This window comes from Leucoraja erinacea, chromosome 27, assembly GCF_028641065.1.
Source record: "Leucoraja erinacea ecotype New England chromosome 27, Leri_hhj_1, whole genome shotgun sequence".
Classification (NCBI taxonomy): domain Eukaryota; kingdom Metazoa; phylum Chordata; class Chondrichthyes; order Rajiformes; family Rajidae; genus Leucoraja; species Leucoraja erinaceus.
The window spans coordinates 4,718,306-4,740,244 of record NC_073403.1 but is presented as its reverse complement, the minus strand read 5'-3'; the positions used below and the strand labels follow the sequence as shown (position 1 = coordinate 4,740,244).

At 40.9% G+C, this 21,939-nt stretch overlaps 1 protein-coding gene across 1 annotated transcript in view; it reads right to left on the bottom strand.

Moving 5' to 3' along the window:
* kpnb1 (karyopherin (importin) beta 1) overlaps window positions 1-21,939 on the bottom strand; it is a 36,141-nt gene that overhangs the window by 3,278 nt on the left and 10,924 nt on the right. The window contains exons 3-21 of the mRNA XM_055656845.1: window positions 21,544-21,726; window positions 18,555-18,755; window positions 16,281-16,433; window positions 15,347-15,406; window positions 15,159-15,248; window positions 13,580-13,690; window positions 11,313-11,414; window positions 10,726-10,950; window positions 10,176-10,367; window positions 9,019-9,149; window positions 8,550-8,697; window positions 7,744-7,815; window positions 7,215-7,359; window positions 5,716-5,798; window positions 4,633-4,740; window positions 4,262-4,405; window positions 3,582-3,687; window positions 2,495-2,609; window positions 1,276-1,437 (exon numbers count right to left, since the gene is read on the bottom strand). Of these exons, the coding sequence (XP_055512820.1) occupies window positions 1,276-1,437; window positions 2,495-2,609; window positions 3,582-3,687; window positions 4,262-4,405; window positions 4,633-4,740; window positions 5,716-5,798; window positions 7,215-7,359; window positions 7,744-7,815; window positions 8,550-8,697; window positions 9,019-9,149; window positions 10,176-10,367; window positions 10,726-10,950; window positions 11,313-11,414; window positions 13,580-13,690; window positions 15,159-15,248; window positions 15,347-15,406; window positions 16,281-16,433; window positions 18,555-18,755; window positions 21,544-21,726 (2,531 nt within the window). The remainder of the gene's footprint in view (window positions 1-1,275; window positions 1,438-2,494; window positions 2,610-3,581; window positions 3,688-4,261; window positions 4,406-4,632; window positions 4,741-5,715; window positions 5,799-7,214; window positions 7,360-7,743; window positions 7,816-8,549; window positions 8,698-9,018; window positions 9,150-10,175; window positions 10,368-10,725; window positions 10,951-11,312; window positions 11,415-13,579; window positions 13,691-15,158; window positions 15,249-15,346; window positions 15,407-16,280; window positions 16,434-18,554; window positions 18,756-21,543; window positions 21,727-21,939) is intronic.

Below are 21,939 nucleotides of genomic sequence, written 5' to 3'. Positions count from 1 at the left end.
AGGTGCTGCTCCTCCAATTTACGGTGGTCCTCACTCTGGCCATGGAGGAGGCCCAGGACAGAAAGGTCGGATTCGGAATGGGAGGGAGAGTTGAAGTGCTGAGCCACCGGGAGATCAGGTTGATTATTGCGAACCGAGCGGAGGTGTTGTGCGAAGTGATTGCCAAGCCTACGCTTGGTCTTATCGATGTAGAGCAGCTGACACCTAGAGCAGCAGATGCAATAGATGAGGTTGGAGGAGGTGCAGGTGAACCTCTGCCGCACCTGGAAAGACTGCTTGGGTCCTTGAATGGAGTCAAGGGGGGAGGTAAAGCGACAAGAGTAGCATTTCCTGCGGTTGCAAGGGAAAGTGCCAGGAGAGGGGGTGGTTTGGGTGGGAAGGGGCGAATTAACCAGGGAGTTACGGAGGGAGCTGTCTCTGCGGAAAACCGACGGGGGAGATGGGAAGATGTGGCCAGTAGTGGGATCCCGTTGGTAGACAAAAAAGCTGGAGAAAATCAGCGGGTGCGGCAGCATCTATGGAGCGAAGGAATAGGCGACGTTTCGGGTCGAGAGCCTTCTTCAGACTGATGTCGGGGTAGGCCGTGGGAGTGCTGGGAATGGGAGGGGAAGGAGGGAGAAAGCAAGGACTATCTGAAATTGGAGAAGTCAATGTTCATACCGCTGGGGTGTAAACTACCCAAACAAAATATGAGGTGCTGTTCCAATTTACGTGGGCCTCACTCTGGCCATGGAGGCGGCACAGGACAGAAAGGTCGGATTCGGAATGGGAGGGGGAGTTGTAGTGCTGAGCCACTGGGAGATCAGGTTGGTTATTGCAAACTCTTAGTGGAGGTGTTGTGCGAAGCGATCGCCAAGCCTGAGCATGGTCTCACTGAGGTTGATCGTACGCTGAATAATCCAACCACATTTTTGTTTGGAAGTGGAAAGAAATAATAGAAATTGCATTCATTGCAAGTGTAAAAAGTTGAGAAACTGTATATACTGTATTATAATTTTGCTGCATGTCATTGTCGTATATATAATGTCTTAATTGGTGAATATGTTTAGTTTGTGACTTTATTTGAAGCAGAAATAATATGTGAATGTTTCATTGAACATAATTCCGATTGGTAACTACGCACTTCGTCCGAGCACATTATCGTGCATATGTCATGCAAGCATGTCTTAAATGACCACCTAAGCTGTCATTTGGAAACCTAAAAATCTGCCTAGGTTGCCCGGCTGGCAACAGGGAAAAAAAGTTAAGTGAGAGCCCTGCAAATATATATCTTACCAAGCTTGATTTTTCAGTTTTCGAAGCTCTTTAGTAGCCCATGTGGCCAATGTTTTAGTTTTGTTTGTTTTTGATCGTCTTCCTTCAGTCAAAAGTTCATGAATCATAGGCCTGGCTTCAACTAGTTTCAGTACATCCTTCCCAAATGCTGTACACAAATCACTAAGACAAAATTGTGGAAATTAAATGCAAAAATCCCCAATATTACAGAAGCTAATAGCTACTTAAAGCAGTTATTTTCTGAGAATCTCATCAGAAGATTGGTATGACTGACAGAACATTTTTAAAGGGCACACATAGAACCAAAATTTATATTCAAAGGATGCTTAGAAAGTGCGAGTTATTCCATGCAAGACAAACTGCTGAAGGAACTCAGTGGACTAGTCAGCATCCGTGGAGGGAAAGGAACGGTTGATATTTCAGTTGAAACCTTACATAAAGCAATGATTCAGGGTGTCGAATGAGATTTTGACCATTTCTTTCCCTCCACTAAAGGGCCTGTCCCACCAGAATGCGGCGAGCACCGACCAAACGTGATGGCTTGAGGCGTATGGCCTCGCTGGGCCGGTCCCACTTCCAACTGCACGGCCGGTCCCACTTCCAACCGTGGAGCCCTCTGGAGCTGGTCCCGACACCATACTCACCAATCAGCTGGGCAGGAGGCGGACAGACTGAATTTGGACGGCGCACGGCGTCGGGCGGTTACGTCATCACGCAACGGCACGCCAGGCGGTGACGTCATCGCACAACGCCACGCATTAGGCGTACGCCGTCAAGACGCTGCGGACACCGCCCAGACGCTGCGTACGGCCTCAATGCGGCTGCGGGCCGGTAGGCCGTTGCCGCGCGGTATTTTTTGGACAGTGTCAGTTTTTCGGAGCCCCGTGCGATGTCCGGACCAGCCCCGCACAACTCCATACGGCTCTGGCGATCGAAGTGGGACCGGCCCCGCGAGGCCGTATGGCTCAAGCGACCACGCTAGGTCGCGCTCGCCGCATGCTGGTGGGACAGGCCCTTAATGCTTCCTAATCTGCTGAGCTCCTCCAGCAGTTACTTTTTTTGCTCCAGATTTCAGCACCTGGAGCCCTTTTGTCTCCAATGAATCGATGCAGCAACTTAGCTGAAGAGTATCCTTCGAAATAGGTAAATAGTAATTAAATATAATTCTCGAATGCAGGTTTAACTAAATCACACAAATCCTTAAAACAAGCATACTTACCCTATCAGTCCTGCAGCACAAGCTACAACTCCATCAGTATGATCTTCATCTCGCGCAATGTGATCAATAAAGGAAAGAATGAATTCTACTCTTGGTTGTACCAACATGACATCAGCTGCAAACAAGAAAGTATTTGCAGTTTACTAAATCTAATAACTTTTGAATTTATAAATGTTATCATCTCTATAATTATAAAACTCTGATCTTGGATGTGCGTGTGTGTGTGTATATATTTGTCTGTGTGTGATCACATCTACTTGAAGAAACGAGATGTTCGCTAACGGGAACATTTTTACATATTGACCCCCTGAAGTCAAAAATAGGCTTACCTGAAAATTTCCTGCTTTATTTCTTGAATAATTAATTAAAATGTTCACAAATTTAATCCAACTTTCAATTTAAAACTGTTTTTTTTTTGCCGATGACGTGACAATGGATCTGCCGTCTGCTCGTGCTGCGACTGACGTCACCTACAAACCCTCCCTCCTCCCCCCGTTGTTCAAAAGTCGCCCTGTCGAACTCCCAAGAGCTTTGGTCTAAGCACGTTCGCGCCTCGGCTCGGGTTTCCCGAGAGCATCCGAGAGCTGCCGAGGAGCACCCGAGAGCTATGGTCGACGCACGCTCGTGCCTCGGTTCGGATTTCCCGAGAGCTTTCGTCGAAGCATGCCTGCAGCCCGCCCAGTCTGCTTCGGCCCAACCTGCGCTCCTTTAGTCGACACTCGTTCGCTCCTTGGCTTGTGTCTCTCCCCCTCCCTTCTCGCCCCCTCGGCTCAGCCCGGGACTCCTCCCCCCTCCCCCTCTCTTCCCCACCTCTCTCTCACCTGGGCCCTTTCCCCCCCTCTTCCCTCCTTCTCTCTCTGTCCTCACTCTCTAGACGAGCCTGCAAGTTGGAGGCCATGCGTCAGTGAATAGGGCAGGGATGGGGTAAAAGGAGCCAATTAATAATATTAATATAATATCAAGGGGGGTGGTTAATGTGTGTGTGTGTGGGGTGGTTAGTGTGTGTGGCGCCGCGCCCCCCGCAACCGCGCGTTGAGGGGACGGGACCCGACGTGTTCCACTTGGTCTAGTATACAATTCAACTTACGGTGTACATTCTCTTGGTCACCCTTCAGACCCTGAATAATGCCAGTATATGCTTCCAGGCAACCTTCTCTTAGTTCATTCAGGTAATCCACCATATCATAATCTGTCTAAAAAGAAATTAGAGTTGTAACAGATGACACATGGAAGGGTCAGTAGTTCAGGTAAAAGCCAAATGCATCTTTCAAGATCTAATGTAAACTAAAAGAATCATTCCTTTACATTGAAAAAAAAGTGCAAAATTAAAATCTCACAATTTAACAGATGCAAAGCCTGTCTGAAAAGCAATATGCCATGATGTCAACTTTCTAAATTACAACCCAATATAAACTTTAGTTTAGATACAGTGCGGAAACAGACCCTTTGGCCCACCGAGTCCGTGCTGAGCGATCCCTGCATATTAACACTATCCCACACACACTAGGGACACTTTTTACATTTACCAAGCCAATTTACCTACAAACCTGTACGACTTTGGATTGTGGGAGGAAACTGAAGATCTTGGAGAAACTCCAAGCAGTCACGGGGAGAACCTACAAAGTCTGTACAGACAGCACCTAAAGTCGGAATCAAACCCGGGTCTCCAGCGCTGCAAGGCAGCAACTCTATCTTAACAACTGGATGAAACACCATAGTTTTCAAAGCCAGAATTAGAAAGGTTAAAAATGTCCGTGCTGTACTTACTTTGTCTACCTGGGCCTGGGAAGCCTGCTGAAGTGTGTCCAGGACAATATCTAGATATTTCTTAAATTCTCCTGCAATAGCTAGGGCAATATCTCCAAACACAGATAGAATCTGTGGCTTAACAGACCGGTGAACGTTTTCATTCTGGAAAGAAAGGGGAGATATTATATCCACTGCTGTGTAATTCATAATGATTCAAAATCATCTTAAAGTAACACTCACACACCTTAGATTTAAATACTACATCACATTAGTACCCTTCAGTCCTTTCATTTACTAATCAGATATTTGTAGAGGATTTTGCATTGCAGAGAGTAAAATTGTAACCATGTAAAGGTAGACAGGAAGAATGTAAAAGTGTATAAACTCACCCCCAGATTCTCCAACAGCAGCTGCATCATTTCATCACAGAAAGGCAGCATGTTTGACTGCAGCGCTCTGCACAAGTCACCAACAAGGCCCACTGCTGCAAGACAAACCTTCAACAAAAATAACCATGAGTTTCAAAAACGCTCAGAACTACTTTGCCAAGTCAGATCCTACTCAATAACTGTTCATCTTTGCAATCGTCAATTAGAGCTCCTTTTCATCTTGCAACAGTACCACCGATGCTGTAACTACCACATTTTAACTGCCAGCCTTGCTGACAAGTTCCACAATGTTTCCATCTGTCCCACCACCATCCTCTGGAATTCCAGATTCACTATCCTCAGGAGGAATGCCTGTGAAATTAGCATTAATGATGGAAAAAAAATTCTCCTGAGGATAGTGAATCTGAAACATATTGTTTACAGTGTACTATGTTTACATATTATGTTGTGCAGCAGGAACTAAGAATTTCATTGTTCTATCTGGGACACATGACAATAAAACACTCTCGACTCTTGAGAATAAAGGCGGTGGGCAGTGATGTTCCACAAAGATCAGTGCTGGATCCACAGGTGTTGATAAATTATATTTAAAATCTGAAATGAAAAGAACTTTTAAAAAGCAATATTAAGGGAGCAAGGAATGTAAAATTATAAAAGGCTGATAAGAGTGGGCAGAGATTATTCCCCCAAAAAAATCACAGGACTGGCAAATATTGCCCAAACACCAGGAGCAAAATTAAACTTACTACCACATAATGCAGTAGTATGGAGAGGTACAAAGGTCAGCTGGACAAACAAGTGAAGGGTTTGATAACACAAAGATTTAGCAGCAGGAATGGCGCAACAATAGCTCATGGACTGTGGGTTAAATGAACAGCTTGTGCTGCATATCCAATGTGATCTTACTCCCCAACAACAAAAAACAAAACCGTCTAAGATAACTGTTTGTGGGGGGTGGGGGGGGGAGAGAGAGAGGAGAGAGAGGAGATTAAAAACAGAAACAGCTGCAGTGTTAGGCCCAGCAAAATTTTCATAACCATTCCAATATTACCACCTTTAATTAAAAAGGTATCAGATTCCTACCTGATATTCTGCATAATTCTTCAGTCCAATCCCTAGATATGGTTTAAAGGCATCCATGTACTTCAAGAACTCTGAACCCAGCACTATAAAAGCAAATGGTACATGCACAATTTTGTACTGCTCTGAATCAGGCAATCTTGGCATCGTTAACAATCTACTTTCTACACTTCTGCAGATACTAACGTAATTCAGTAAATGTTTTTATAGGAATAATCAAAAAGCACTTAAAAACAAATGCTCCTCAACAAGGTATTAGAGCATTTGGTTTCCTCTTACAATTAGAAAATAGGCACATTAGTGATTGAAATCAAGTGGATGCCAGCTCAGTGCAACCACTTCATTTTCCATGTAATCCATTGTTCCACACATCAATATAAGCCAGCCCCAATCCTCATGCCTCTTATTGACACTAGGGGCAATTTACAGTGGCAAACAAACAAACCGCCACATCTTGTGAAGCTGGTAAAAAAACCCAAGCACGAGGTAAAATACATGTACTACATACAGACTCCACAAAGACATGTACAGCTGCCTATAAAACACATTATGGATTGTTTCAGTGGACAGTGCTGTGATAATGGATTTTTTTGTTGCATAAACTCCTGCCTAAAGGAGCAACAATCTGCCATAATTAAGATACTTGTAGGGAATAGAATTATATCAAGCACTGAAGCCGAAAAATAATTGACCCTCAGCAGAACTGACCATGGCTGTGACACTTGCAAAGAACTGAATGGAGAGTGCCAGGTTGTGACTATCTTCACAACCTATTTTGTTGGTTTGTGCTGAAGCGTAATGTTACAGTTGCAGGTAAGTGAATGGGAGGCATTTATCCATAGTCCTTTCTGATTAATAAATTTAAATTAAAGTACGTTAGTACTGCAAAATATACGATCAAAATAGTTAGATTCTAATTAATTGGGAACAGATGGTTGGGTTAAGGCGTACCATCAACAAGGGCGTTGACAGCAGTGAGGGCATATCTGCAGCAAGCATTAGCTGATCAGTTGAGGAGCTAGAATCCAAGCTTTCGGCACGGCACACATTAGGGGAGAGTGTCACCTGGATTCCATTCCACGGCGCAGTCACACACTTTATCTCAAATATAGTCTAAGGTCAGAGGCAAAGCACGTGGTGACTGCAAAAGAGACAGCTGGAAGCTGGAGGGATCCAGACAATTGCTTGTCATCTCACCCTCTCTTATTAGAGGATAAAGTTCACTTCCCAAATTACTGCAAAAATTCCTGCTGTGAAGTGGACATTTGGCTTCCACAGCATGAATGAGGAAAATCACAACAAAAAGTTTAACAATGGAAAGTGTTGAGGTCATTTCTAGACTAAAGCAGAAAGAAAATGTTATTATTATCATCTATGTAGATGGAAAGCTCTTAAGTTACAAGTATCGCATTATTTAACACATCTTGAAACGTCTAAATTACTGATGGTAGCTGAAGTCAGAAAACCTTTATATTTCCTCCTCAATCTTGAACAAGACGTACCTTCAACAAGGGTGCTGACAGCCATCAGAGCATCTTCCTGTACCCCCCCAGAGCCAGCAGTGCTCTGGAACATCCTAAGCAAAGATGCCATCACCACATCTGAAATTTGCAGAGCATCCTGATGCTGGACCTTCCTTAGAACATTCTAAGGGCCAGAAAGGAAACGTTGTAAAAGGGGAATAACATTGCAAATTAAAATATATATATAATTTTACACTGCCTCAGATATTCATAATCACCATCATGTTTCTGAGTGGTGCATGAACTTGTCATCAGAGATAAGTGTTCAAAGTAGCAAATTTAAGAAAACATAACCAAAATATATTCTTAAAGAAAATGATTCTTTTGATGCACTTTGATAGGCAAAAAATGTAACTTTGAGCTCCGAGGTTTAGACCCTGTTATGCCATAATATATACTATACTAAGCATCAAAATCCCAACCATGTAACCCAAACACAAGACAGCAGCAAAAGTACACTTACGTAAAAGCACAATGACCAAAATCACAACAATGAGAGAAGAGTTACCTGTAGGGTAGCACACAGGAGAGACTGAAGATCGTTGTATTGAATTCTGTCCGAGGTACTTTGAATGTGCGACTGAAACAAAAATAAGGTCAACATTTTATCAAACAGGTGTCACAAGGGAATATTATGAGCTGGATCATTGCATCTATCATTTAGAAACCACAAAGTCACACCATCAAATTGTCGAAATAAATATTCCTGAATTGGGTTTAAATGGTGGAACAAGACCACCAGCTTCAAGTAAGACAGGGTGGACAATATACACAAGCTTTTGCAACACCCAAGTGCCAGAGAATTTTGTTTTTTGCATTTGTGCAGCTGCCCCTTTTGAGACTGCACAGCATCCTACTATGTACGTTAGTGATGCATCACTTCATCTAGGGCAAGTTTCATTGTTAAGCGGTAAGGACGGTTTGTTACCACTTCTATTATGCTGCCCAAAAAAATTGAAAGCTCTTCTGCTAAAGATACAGCAGAGAACTTAAAGCAGAGGCAGCATTATCGAAGGACAATTTTGATTTAAGACAATGGCGATTTAGATACTCTCCAAGTACTCTACAAAGAGGCTTTAACCTTCTTTTACATTACAAGGTTTGCTGTCAATTAAAATGGGACACAAAAGCATGATTGACTGTTACAATTCATGAAGACCTACACCATCCACACGTCAATTCTACTTGCAATGCATTCAAACGACCACACACTATTTTATATGGCGACTCAATTTTAAAGCAGGAATGGAGAAACATGAAAGCTAAAAAGATCAAAGTAGGTTTTAGTCACCACACATGAATTAACAGACACACCTCCATTTGTAAAACTTGCTGTAGTCTTTCCATGATAACCAGAGTTGTTTTCTGCACAGCTGGATAGCAGTCCTTTGCACTGTTCTTGACTATCTCCATCAATGCCTCATATGCAGCACTCCTCAAGTTATTTTGATGTCCATCAGGTCTAAACAAGAACATTAAACTTAGTGGAGCACAACTGTAACACGTTATTTCTTAGTCGCTCAGTAAGCCATCAGACCAGTCAGAATAAACCCACAATATGTGCAGGGATTAACACAATAAAAAAAACAAAAAAAAAAACAGAAATTAGCAAGTATGAAGCCACTGCAAAATATCAGCCCCAACTTTTAAGATTTACAACAAATCTTCCTTTGTGCACCTTACGCATAGTAATGAAGCCTAATCACAAGGTGACAAATTACTCATTTGTTTCAATCCCACTACACTGACTAGATGAAGGATATATCAAGGACAAATCTCTTACCGATCAGTAGTTTCCAGCAGCTTTTGAACTATCAATTCAAACGATGATGACAAACAATAGGTTGCAGGCTCTTCTTGATCATCTGCTACGTCTGCAGCTTCATAAGCAGCTTCTGCTAAACTGGAGAATGCCTATGGAGAAAGATCACAACACACTCAAGAGTTGTTAAAAGTACATTAATGATGACTAAAATGTTTAAGTGCTAGTTATATCTACATTAATTTGGGAGAGAGAATTGGTACATATAAAGGATAAAAGGATAAATAGGCAAAGAAATATTCAAAATCCACCAACTCTACAGATCAATCTTTGACCATTTTCTGGTTGCCCAAGTCATTATTATCCAATGTATTCCAAGATATTGGTTAGACCATGGAATCTTGGCCTTTCACTGTATGAAACTATGGATGCAATCATTGGCAGCCTCGAGCATCCTAAAACACTGCTAGATTCTAACTTCATTCAATACCCGAATTCAGATTCCCATCACCCAGCCCCACTGCATTAAACCTGCAAGCAAACAATGGTTTTTCAAACACAGCTGGGCATTAAATGGCATTTGTAACTAATGGGAGTGAAAATTTACAGCTGTAAATAATGGCAGCTTTACAGATATACATTTTGTAGATTCATCCTAAAGTCCATGTTTATAAATTTAAAAAAAATAATCTTATTTATATAGCACATTTTTAGTCAACTTGCATTGACCCCAAAGTGCTTCACAAAATTACATTACATTTACACACAGGCAAAGGTGGGTGAAGTGTCTTGCCCCAAGGACACAACGACAGTATGCACTCCAAGCGGGATTCGAACCGACTACCTTCCGGTCGCCAGCCGAACACTTAGCCCATTGTGCCATCTGTCGTCCCGTTTAGAACTCATGAACATCATTTCAGTAAAATGTACAACTACATAGTAAATTATTCTATCTTATTAAAAATGGATAAAATCTGAGTGGTACTGGTGTTAATAGTATTGCCTGTAATTTCCCTTTGCACAACCAAATTCATTGCCATCAGGAGAAAGGTTGAACATCACGAAAACCAAGGTTTAGTCACATGCTTGTAGCTTTCAACTTCATTCTTAACATGAATGGGCATCAAGCTGAAGTCAAACAACTTTACAATTGTTCTCATAACAGACAAGCAACTTACCCAACAAACATTAGAAGCCACTCTGGGTTCAGCTCCTAGACCTTCAATAAGACACTGCAGCAAGGGAGCCAGGTACATGTCATTGATGGCAGCCTCAGGAAGCAACTCACAAATTCGCCCCACAGTCCAGGCTGTAGTATCCCGAACCACAACACTAGGATCTTTCATTAGCTCAATCAGCATGGACATTGCCTGCAACCAAAAGTGAATTTAGAAATATTGACTATGAATACTTCAAAAATGATGACCAAAAGAATCAAATATTTACTTTTGGCAACTCTAACCTGTCAGAAGTTGCTGGAGTAAATTATTGCTGCTGTGAATACTGTAGCATCAATGTTAGTGATTAATTTGACAATATCCAATGTCAAATGCAGCTACAAAGCCATATCTCTATGTTTAAGAAATAATCAACTGAGAGCACACACACTTAATATCCAACTATTTATAACTAAGCCATAACATGACAATTTCAAAACACAGTATATTAGATTTCTAGTAACCTCTTGACATTGACTGAAAATGCAACTGCAGTAGGATATACTTTTACCTGTTCCACAAGTGGTTTAAGTTGATTGGGTTCAGGTCCTTCCAGAATAGAGCCAAATGCCATCACGGCTGCATCTCTGTACCTCCAATCTGGATTTTTGATGTGTTCCTTAATAAATGGAAGTATATGTGGGACGATGTCATCCTCACAGCAGGTTGCCAGTAACATAAGACAAACACCAGCAGCTTTGCATGGATTCCAATCATCGTCGTCATCATTTTCATCCTAATAGTGAAAGAATAAATTAATTTTAACAACACACTATATTGATGCACTCGGTCAGCCACATCTGATCATATAGACATTCTGAATTTACAATTAATATTTTCAGAAATAGAGAACAAAGGCACAGGAATTGATTGCAATAAAAAAACAGGAGGGGTCGAAACAGAAATTGCTATTGTCGTAAAATTTACCAAAACCCAATTTACTTGTTCTGCACCAAAACATGCCAAAAATAGCTAATAAGCTATGAAATATTTTTATTGTTTCTATCATAAACATTTCTAAATGAAACGAAGGTAGCACAATTAGCACATTATCAGATATTGCAAGTTGAGTTAATGCATCTTTGTTATCTTAGTTACCTGTTTAGTCAATGTCTGAGTGAGAATGGGCACTAAATACTGTAGCGCTCCCTTGGCATAGAATTTACTGGTATGTTCAGGAGGCCTTCCCTGTTCCGCCGCCTGTGTAAACAAAGTGAAATTAATATAAAGCGCTCAAAAAAAAAAAATCTAACAGGAACACCCAAAATCACTATAAATACAGGGCCACTACTGATTTTCTGGCAATTGTGGCTCAGCGCATCCTTTAATCCGGACAAAATCGTGGGAGCACACACGAACCCCCCCCCCCCCTCCCCCTCCCGGAAATGTGGTGCCCAAGCCGATCTCAAACCTTATCAGGACTTCCGTGCCAATTGGTGGACTGAATTCATTCCTTGCAGCCGGGACTCTGGAACCGCACCCATAGCTGAATTTGCGGACAAATATCACGTCTCCCCCGTGGTCTAGGCATTCTGGTACCATTGGAGTCCTCTAAGAGGCCTTTACCTCTGCTAGTACAGCAAAACAGATAATCCTGAAAAGCTCTGTAACCAAGGGTGCCGGAAAATTGGAGGTGGGCCTGTATTATCCAAATTAGCCTGGTGCAGCACGTGTAACTGTTTGTTCTTACAGAAAGTACTGCTGTGTCCAACATATCTGAAGACAAATCCATAGCTTTCAGCTTAGCAAAGCAAAAAATCACGTGCTTACTTTAAGGTTAATTGAACCACTTGGTTTTGGTGATTACATAAATCTGTTACTAATTAGCATAACTGCTTTTGTATACCATTTTTCCTTAAACAAAATGTCATGTGACTGTAGAAAAAAAAAGGAACTCAGCTACAAAGGAGCAAATTGATATCAGTCCCTGACCAATTGTTGATTAAACCTTCCGATGTGAGACTGTACAACAACATTTGGACAACAAAAACTCATGTCAGGCTGTTATTCATTGATTACAGCTCGGAATTTAATACAATCACCCCCTCCAACCTGGTTACCAAACTCACAGAACTGGGTCTCTGCGCATCCCTCTGCAATTGGATCCTCGACTTCCTCATTCACAGACCACAGTCTGTTCGTATTGGTGTAAATGTGTCAGACTCGATAACAATCAGCACGGGAGCACCTCAAGGCTGCGTGTTCAGCCCCCTGCTGTACTCACTCTATACTCATGACTGCGTAGCTGGTCATAGTGCAAACTCCATCATCAAGTTCGCTGACGATACCACTGTTGTGGGACGTATCACTGATGGGAATGAGTCAGAGTATAGACGCGGGATTGAGCGACTGTCCATATGGTGCCAGCACAATAACCTGGCCCTCAACACCAGCAAAACCAAGGAACTGATTGCGGACTTTGGAAGGAGTAGGATGGGGACCCACAGTCCCGTTTATACCAATGGGTCGATGATTGAAAGGGTCAAGAGCTTCAAATTCCTGGGCGTGCATATTTCTGAAGATCTTTCCTGGTATGAGAACACTGATGCAATTATTAAGAAAGCACATCAGCACCTCTACTTCCTGAGAAGATTACGGAGAGTCGGTATGTCAAGGAGGACTCTCTCGAACTTCTACAGGTGCACAGTAGAGAGCATGCTGACCCGTTGCTTGGTTCGGCAACTTGAGCGCCCTGGAGAGGAAAAGACTACAAAAAGTAGTAAACACTGCCCAGTCCATCATCGGCTCCGACCTCCTTTCCATCGAGGGGATCGATCACAGTCGCTGCCTCAAAAAGGCTGGCAGTATCATCAAGGACCCACACCATCCTGGCCACACACTCATCTCCCTGCTACCTTCAGGTAGAAGATACAGGAGCCTGAAGACTGCAACGACCAGGTTCAGGAATAGCTACTTCCCCACAGCCATCAGGCTATTAAACTTGGCTCGGACAAAACTCTGAACATTAATAGCCCATTATCTGTTATTTGCACTTTATCAGTTTATTTATTCATGTGTGTAAATACGTATATAATGGTATATGGACACACTGATCTGTTTTGTAGTCAATGCCTACTATGTTCTGTTGTGCTGAAGCAAAGCAAGAATTTCTTTGTCCTATCAGGGACACATGACAATAAACTCTCTTGAATCTACAAGGCATAAACAGGTTTAAGGGGATAGGTTGAATAATACAGCTCTTTTAACAACCATAGAACATCTCAAAACATTTTGAAGTCTTGTTTAAAAATCTCTCCAAAAAGAGCTTTTCCAGCATTTTGTGATGTGCCATTTTTTTGCGCGAGCATACACAGGCAGAAATAATCAAATCCAACACATCCCTTGTAACAGATTAAAAAATATACCTCAGAAGCTTCTATAGCCAGATCCATTTCCTCATCACAGACGTTAGACCAGAATTCAATTCCTTGTAGGGCAACTTCATCTATATCACTCTTCATAGCTTCAATGGTAATCTTGAAGGGTTGTTTAAAAAAAAAAGGAAATACATTTACTGGCAATATTAGCAAAGCATCCACCAAATCACTGGCCACCCCATAGCTCTTCACGTTGTATATTAATGATTTGGATAAGGGGATTGGAGACTTTGTGGCCAAGTTTGCAGATGATGCTAAAATAGGTGAAGGGGCAGGCAGTGTAGAGGAAGCAAGGTCTCTGCAGAAGGACTTGGACAGGTTAGGAGAGTGGGCAGAGAAATGGCAGATGAAATTCAGTGCAGCAAAGTGCAGTCATACGTTTGGCAATAAGAATAAAGGTGTAGATTATGTGAGAAATGGAGAGAGAATCCAGAAATCGGAGGTGCTAAGGGACTTGGGAGTGCTTGTGCAGCACTCCCAAAAAGTTAATTTGCAAGTTGAATCGGTAGCAAGGAAGGCAAATTCAATGCTAGCATTTATATCAAGAGGACTTAAATACAAAAACAGAGATGTAATGCTGAGGCTCTATATGGTGCTGGTCAGACTGCATTTGGAGTACTGTGAGCAAATCTTGGCTCCATATTTGAGGATGTGCTGGCTCTGGAGTTGGTCCAGAGGTTTACAAGAATGATTCCAAGAATGAGAGGGTTAGCATATGGTGAGGCATTTGACAGCACTGGGCCTCTAGTCACTGGAGTTTAGAAAGGATGTTTCTACTGGCAGGAGAATCTAGCACCAGAAAGGAGGTGAGGAGGAACTTCTTTAGTCATAGGGTGGTTAATCTGTCGAACCCATTGCCAAAGTGGGATGTGGAGCCAAGTCAGTGGATATTTATAAGGCAAAGAGACAAATTATTGATTAGAACAGGTGTCAATGGTTATGGGAGGGGGGGGGCAGGAAAATATGATTAGGAGGCAGAGATCAGCCTTGATTGAATGGCGGAGGAGACTCGAGGGGCCGAGTGGCCTCATTATACCCCAATAACTTGGAAACTTGAATGCGCCACAAAGATATAAATACAAACCTACAACAGCAAATTTTCAATTGTGCACTGAATAAATGGTCCGAGAAATTTCAGTCAACATTTAAAATGAGTAGGCTTGGCTACTTGTATACATGAGAATAAAGACCAATTTACAGCAAAACCCTGTTGATCTGTTATCCAATTGTTTGGACAAACCAACCGTTCCCATAAATCCGTTAAACTTATCAGGGGGGTATTTCCCACATTTCTTTGAGTCTCCCGATTCAATGAAAAAGTTAATGTGCACTGTGCAACATCTTAGTAAGCCAAGTAGGAAATGCAATATTAATAGGGGTAATAGTCAATTCAGATGTCCCTTGCATTAGGGTGGTTGGGTTCATAGAAAATGCCTGTATTGCCATTTTCCATATCTTGAAACTACTTCCCATTAAATTCCATGTTATAGTGGAGAAAAAAAGACAATGTCATTTATTTTTTGCCATGTTAATAGGGCAAAAAGTGTGAAATATAAATTATACTTACGGCAAAAAGAGCAGGACCCATATAAGTTTCCATATACTGATAATATAGGGACATGATCTTCACCAGGTTTTGCAAGGCAGCCACTCTCACCTATTAGATTTAAGCATCAAATTCATACAGGTTTTTATCGAATCAATACAACTGCTCTGAATCTTTTGCATTTCACAGAGTTTGGCAGTACTACTTACCCTTGTATCAGGACACTGAGTCGCCTCACAAACTACTTGCATAATAAAGTGCCTCTCAGACTGCAAAAGAGAAAAAGACAAATGTTGGGAAAGGGGCACAGAAACTTTAACCACGATCTACAAAGTATAACAATACTTGGTAAAAATGTTGGTACAGAGGACTTGAGGTTAAGCGATAGTCCACTGTGTTCAGTGTTTCTGTGCAAATAAAAAGGTCGAACAATTAAGTTTCCTGTCCTTTGGTACTTTGCCAACTAGAAAAATCAATATATATTGAAGCCACTAAGTTAATAACCACCATTGAAAGAAACAAACCAAATCATTTGTGCATGACACTAGAGAAAATTTAATAAAACTATCACGTATTGCTTACTCCTTTCCCAGTTTGTTCAAATATTTAGTTGGGGGAATGTTTGGCCCTCATATTTAAGTCTTGTTATACAATCATAGGTTAAAGTTATAAAGAACTAAAATCAATACTTCATTATTTTTGTCAGCATAAAACCTTACTTCATAGCACAACCAGCAAGTCTCAGATTTATTTCATTTATTTTCATCAAAAAGTTGCAGCGTGGTGCATGATTTCTCATCATAGACTTGAGGCCAGCTGTTGAAGAATCGTAATTTAAATGAAATGGGACCCATAAATCACAAGTGGAGTTAGTGGAAATTTAAATAAAACAGCAGCAGCTAGGTGTTACGATCTCGGGTGACCTGTACTGCACCAGCGATGCTGCTGCATGATTTTCAACTGTACCTTCAGGTCATAGCTCTTGTGCATATGACAATAAACGACTTGGTAAACAGTAAGGATCTCCAAAAATTTACTCATTTTGATACAATTACTAGTTCAGCATCCGTCGTGCATCCTTATATGACTGTGGGATGTGGATGAACAGCTGCTTTCTTCACAATATTATAAATAGCCTCTCACCTCTTTGTCAAAGTTAGCTTTGGTGAATTCCAAGGAGTTGAGCAGTGCATTTGTTGCAGCTAACTTTACATTGTTGCTGGGCTCCTCCTTACGCATTCCTTGAATAATTGCAGTAAGGATCTCATTCGATTTGTCCTGTAGTTGCTCTGGGTCCTGAAAAAGCATAACAGTTACATATTTACATTTCATGGCACACAATAGAGGAAGCCGTTAAAGTCATGTTGTGACTAACCAACAAGTTCTACTAGCAGATTTACTAGGATTACTAGTTAACTGCTAGCAAACCATTTAATTGCCGACAATATTAACATTTGTTCATGCAGTGACATCTAGAAAGCAATGTCTGAAAGCTATGGAACACTGTTCTTGATAAACTACAAATTTCAATGCAACATTTTAAAATAGTCTCTTTCCAGTGTAGATGTCTCTAAACCAACATTTACTGATGCCAAAATATCTAAGACTGGGAGCTACTACAATCCTTCTGGTGATGGGATTCCCATAATTCCATTCATTAGACGCAGTAAAGATTGTGAAAATTAGGTACATTCGAATGGCAAGATTGTGGGGGGAGCATTTTGTTGATGGTACCCCCATGGTACCACTCTTCTTGGTAGTGATGGTCATGAGCTTGGGTTTTTTCACACAGCAATCCTGTGCAAGAAAGCTTGCATTGGATGTACTAAACACTGCTACCAACTATGGTATAGACCAAGTCTGAGCTGTTCAAGTCAGGCGATCCAGACCTGCACACGAAAGCTAGGCATGGAACAAAACTATCACCTCTGTGCGAGGTATGACCTCACCTACTGTAGTACTTTCCACTGATTACACAAACATTTGGCAAGTTTGTGGTTAGTGAGGATTGTTTTCAGCTATAGAAAGACAAGTTGAACTGAACAACAGATGGAATTTTATTCTGGTAAGTGCAGTCAAGTATTTTTTGAGGTTATATAAGATAGGACATACACAATGAGTGACCGGGTTGATGGGTGTATTGAAGTGCAAAGGCACCTCCGTGTACAAGTGCAAAGATCCCTCAAGGTGGCAGCATAGGCATACAAGGTGGTAAAGGCAGTATTTAGGATGCAAACTTGATTGGTGGTGCATAGAATACAAGAGCAGGGATGTTATTGAACAGTGTTATAAAACAAGATCTACATTTTAAAAGTAATGTGGCATAGCACAGAAAGCTGCCATTGATCAAGAGCATTCACTCCAAATACGCACGGGTGTGTAGGTTAATTGGCTTGGCGTATGTGTAAAATTGTCCCTAGTGTGTAGGATAGTGTTAATGTGCGGGGATCGCTGGTCGGCGCGGGCTCGGTGGGCCGAAGGGCCTGTTTCCGTGCTGTATCTCTAAACTAAACTAAAGTTGCCTGGGATGAGTATCTTAGTTACACAAATAAATCAGATCTAAACACAAAAGGCTGGAGTAACTCACCGGCTCAAGCAGCATCTCTGATGAAAAGGAATAAGCAATGTTTAGCATTGAGACCCTTCTTCAGACATTTCAGTTCAGTTTCATTTCAATATCTCAGTGACCTTCTTTGACCCAAAAGTCACCTTTTCATTTTTTCCAGAAATGCTGTCTGGCCTGCTGAGTTACTCCAGCATTTTGTGTCTCAGAGTCTTATCTGATCTTTTAAACTATTTCTATATGCAATTCTGATAATCCTGGATTCTCCAATAGTAGTTCAAAAATGTCAGCCTTAAATAATAAATAATGAGATATAAAACTCAAGATTTGAAACAGTTTGAAATAATTTTTTCGTTGTCTATTCTGAGTGAAATCCTTACCCTGAGGCTGCCTTGACTTGTGTTTCCCATTAGGGGAATCACCCTGTCATGATCTCTATAACCTTTGAATGAGATCACCTACAACTCTTGAAATAAAACAGATGTAATCTGTTCAAATCTTTCTTCATAGAACATGCTCGCACTCAAAAAACAACTTAACGAAGCTGCATTATGACCAAGGCAAGTTTACCTTTCATTAAGGAGATCAGACCTGTACACAGTTGTGGTCTCAAGTGCTCAATACATCTGTATGAAGACTCACACTCTCATTACTGATGTGGCCATAATTGAGGAGAAATGGTAAATAAGAATCTTTGAGCATGCCTTTAATTTCAAAAACTACAAAGTGCAGATGTTTTTGTACCTGCCACCATACAAAACAAAAATACATAGTGAATTAAAGTCACAACAATAACGATAATCTGAACTGTAGAGGCACCATATTTCAGAAAAGTAATAAAATAAAACACTCACTATATCCTGGCAAATGTAACCAATAGCTTCCAAAGTTGCTTCTTTCATATGTTCAGTGCTATTAGGATTTGTTACATTTGCGACCAGGTGAGGAATGAGTTCAGGCCACTGAACAACAGGAATCTCTGCACATGCAATTCCAGCAACACACTGAGATGCAGAGCTGGGCCTGTAGGTCTCTGTTCCCAGAGTCTGCAAGACCTGTGCGAAGAGATTAGAAAGAGGTAAAACTTTAATCCTTCAAAGACAAATAATCACAAGCACGGCAAGTGCACACACAAAAAACAGAGGGGGGGGGGGGGGGGGGGGGAGGGGAGGAAGGTTATACAGTTTGATTAATTTACTTTACAGAAACATGCCGTAAACTTCAAGCCTAAAAAGTAGCTTCCTCCCAAGTGAAGCTTGCCAGATTACTGCTCAGGCAAATCACGAGACAGACAAGAAATTAAAATGAGAAGAATTCTTCAATCAGAAAGGAAAGTGAAACCATTAACGATACCCAGCTATAAAGGAAACTAGAGTTGTCATTCAAATTATAGCCACGTATCAAAACTAAAAACACAATCCAGATTAAATTTACATACCTGGGAATAGCATAGTAACTTTAAAATTATGTAGCCATTTTATGCAGCAAAGTCTGCAACTTAAACCAATATTCTACCAGTCTTCATTTTATGTCCATAAAAACAGCACTAAAGTAGGGAACAGTAGTTTTGTTTCCTAATGTAGTACTTGAAACTCTGGTATAAATTACACTCCTTCCAGTACACATCAAAGAAGCACAGCATGACAAAATCCAGAGAGAACGAATTTCAGATGCAAATACTTATTACAAAGCTAACATCTTGTTTTCCTTGCACTTAGCTATCCAAAAGGAAATTTTGCATTGAGCAAATAGCTGTTGTTCTTTGGCATCCTTTGGAATTAGTTCCACTTGTGCCAAGGCAAGTACAAAATCTCATTTGATAAATCAAATTTTGATCAAACCCTAAAATACAAGGTCAGATTTGTATTATTATCAACTGCAGGGGAAAATTACATATGTAGAAATCCCACAAGGTATTCATCTTAAATTATCACTTAACATTGCTATCCTTTCGGCCAATATCTAAATGTTAAATAGATTCCAAAACCTGAGATAAACTAAAGGGATTTGATCCTAAAAAAATCCAAATTAAAACGCATACAAACTCACGTAGATACTTAATTGCATAGAATCATATAACACAGAAACATGTTCTTCTGCCAGCCTGTCAATGTCAACCAAGATGCCCAGTTTAAGATAGTCCCTTATCTCTAAAAACCTTCCTTTCCATGTTCCTGTCAACATGTGTTTTTTATTGATATTAGAACTGCCTCGACCACTGTTTGCCAGATTGCTCCATACATGTACCACCCTTCGCGTGGTAAAAGTTACCTCAGCTGGGTGACCAAAACGGAACACAATACATTCAGCCTCACCAATGTATTGTACTACTTCTGTACTCAATGCCCAAACTATTGAAGACCTATGTACCAAAAACCACCTTCACAATATCATCTATCAATTATGCCACTTTACGGTAGCAATGTACTTGTACTCCTAGATTCACCTCTTCTACAAAAAAATCCCCACCATTCACTGAAAGTTCTACCCCATTTACCTTCCTAAAAAATGCAAAACCTCACATGTCTGCTGATCAAGATCCCACCTCAATTCTTGGTAATCCTCATCACTATCTATCCTATCATCTATTTTAGTGTAATCTTCAAACTTACTAACCACGTCTGGAACATTCTCATCCAAATCTTTGATATAAAATATTAATAATGTGCCCAACATTGACCCAAGGCACACCACTACTTACAGGGCTCCAATCCAAAAACAATTTTACAAAATCACCATCTGCTTCCAACCAACAAGCCAATCATATATCCAGTCAGTTAGCTCTCCCTGGATGTCATGCAATCTATCTTTCAAAACCAAATATTCAGACTTTAATATGCCTTGAAGTCCACACAGACTATGTCTACTACCATGTAATTGACCTTCTTGGTCACTTAAAAAATAAACTCAAATCAAATTTACGATATGAGCACCCACTCAAAAAGTTGTGCTGACTATCCCTAACCAACCCCCATCTTTCCAAGTGCATGTCTACCTCACTCTCAAAATCTCTTCCAGTAACTTACCTACCACAGAGGTTAGGCTTACTGGTCTATGATTCCACCATTTTCTTTGCAGAATATATACAAGCATAATATTAGCCATCCTCCAGCACCTTACCCATGGACAATGATGATGCATCTCTCTCAGCAACAGCTCCTTAATTTGTTTCCTAGCTTGCCTGTGTCCTTAGATATTCCTGATTAGGCCATAAGAGATTAATCTACCTTATGTTGTAAGACCGTCAGAATGTTCTCTACTGTAACGTGGACTATGACCAAGTCATCCCCACTAACTTACATCCCCTAGTCTTCATGTCCTTCAGTTAAAACAGGTGAACGATTTGAGGACCTCGACTTGCATGTAAAATGTATTTTTAAAAATCGTGCTCCATTAAAATCCAGATAAGCAATACAACCTTCATAAATATTAATCAATGCAAAAATAATGACAATGTGCAACCATCCAGAAACTTTCACGGCATAGGTTGACGAATTTCAGGACATTAGTATCAACAGCAAAGTGGAAAACACTTTCTTACGCACAAGGGTATGCATTAATTTGTAAACAGCATACGAACAACTAGTCTTGTACATGTAAAACTTCATGTCCAGCTGGGCAGGCATGTTAAACAAATTCCAATGCAATGAAAAACACCAATGAGAATATTTTTTAATCTCACTTTACTACTAAAGGTCTGGAATGCTGAAGGCTGTGAAAACTTTCCGTTTGCCCGTTATGCCTTTACTTAAATGTCTGGAATAGCATCTGCACTCCACTCTTAACCTATCAGGCCTCGAAGAAAATTATGCACAAAAGAATTTATAGGTCATCATAACTTACAAAGGTTTTGATTTCTCGACGAGCATTGCTATCGATTGCCAGCCACCTTTGCTGATACTGCGTCTTGACATCAAGGTCCTTGGACGTTAATGAATTCTTGATCTGTAGACCAGCTGCAATTCGAGCAACTTGACTGTTTCCTGGATTTGCTAGTACCTTTGAGAGTTCCACCAAAAAGGTAGGCTGCAACGAGATTAAGAAATATATCAGTGGCCATAGCTTCTATTAGTTAGAACAAGATATGCACAGAGAGTAATAACTTTTCTTGATTTTCTTTAAATACTCCTGCATCGCCCTTGGCTTGATAGAGATAGAGTATAAAATAATGGATGACTGATTGGCTACTAGACAATAGACATAGACAATAAGTGCAGAAGTAGGCCATTCGGCCCTTCG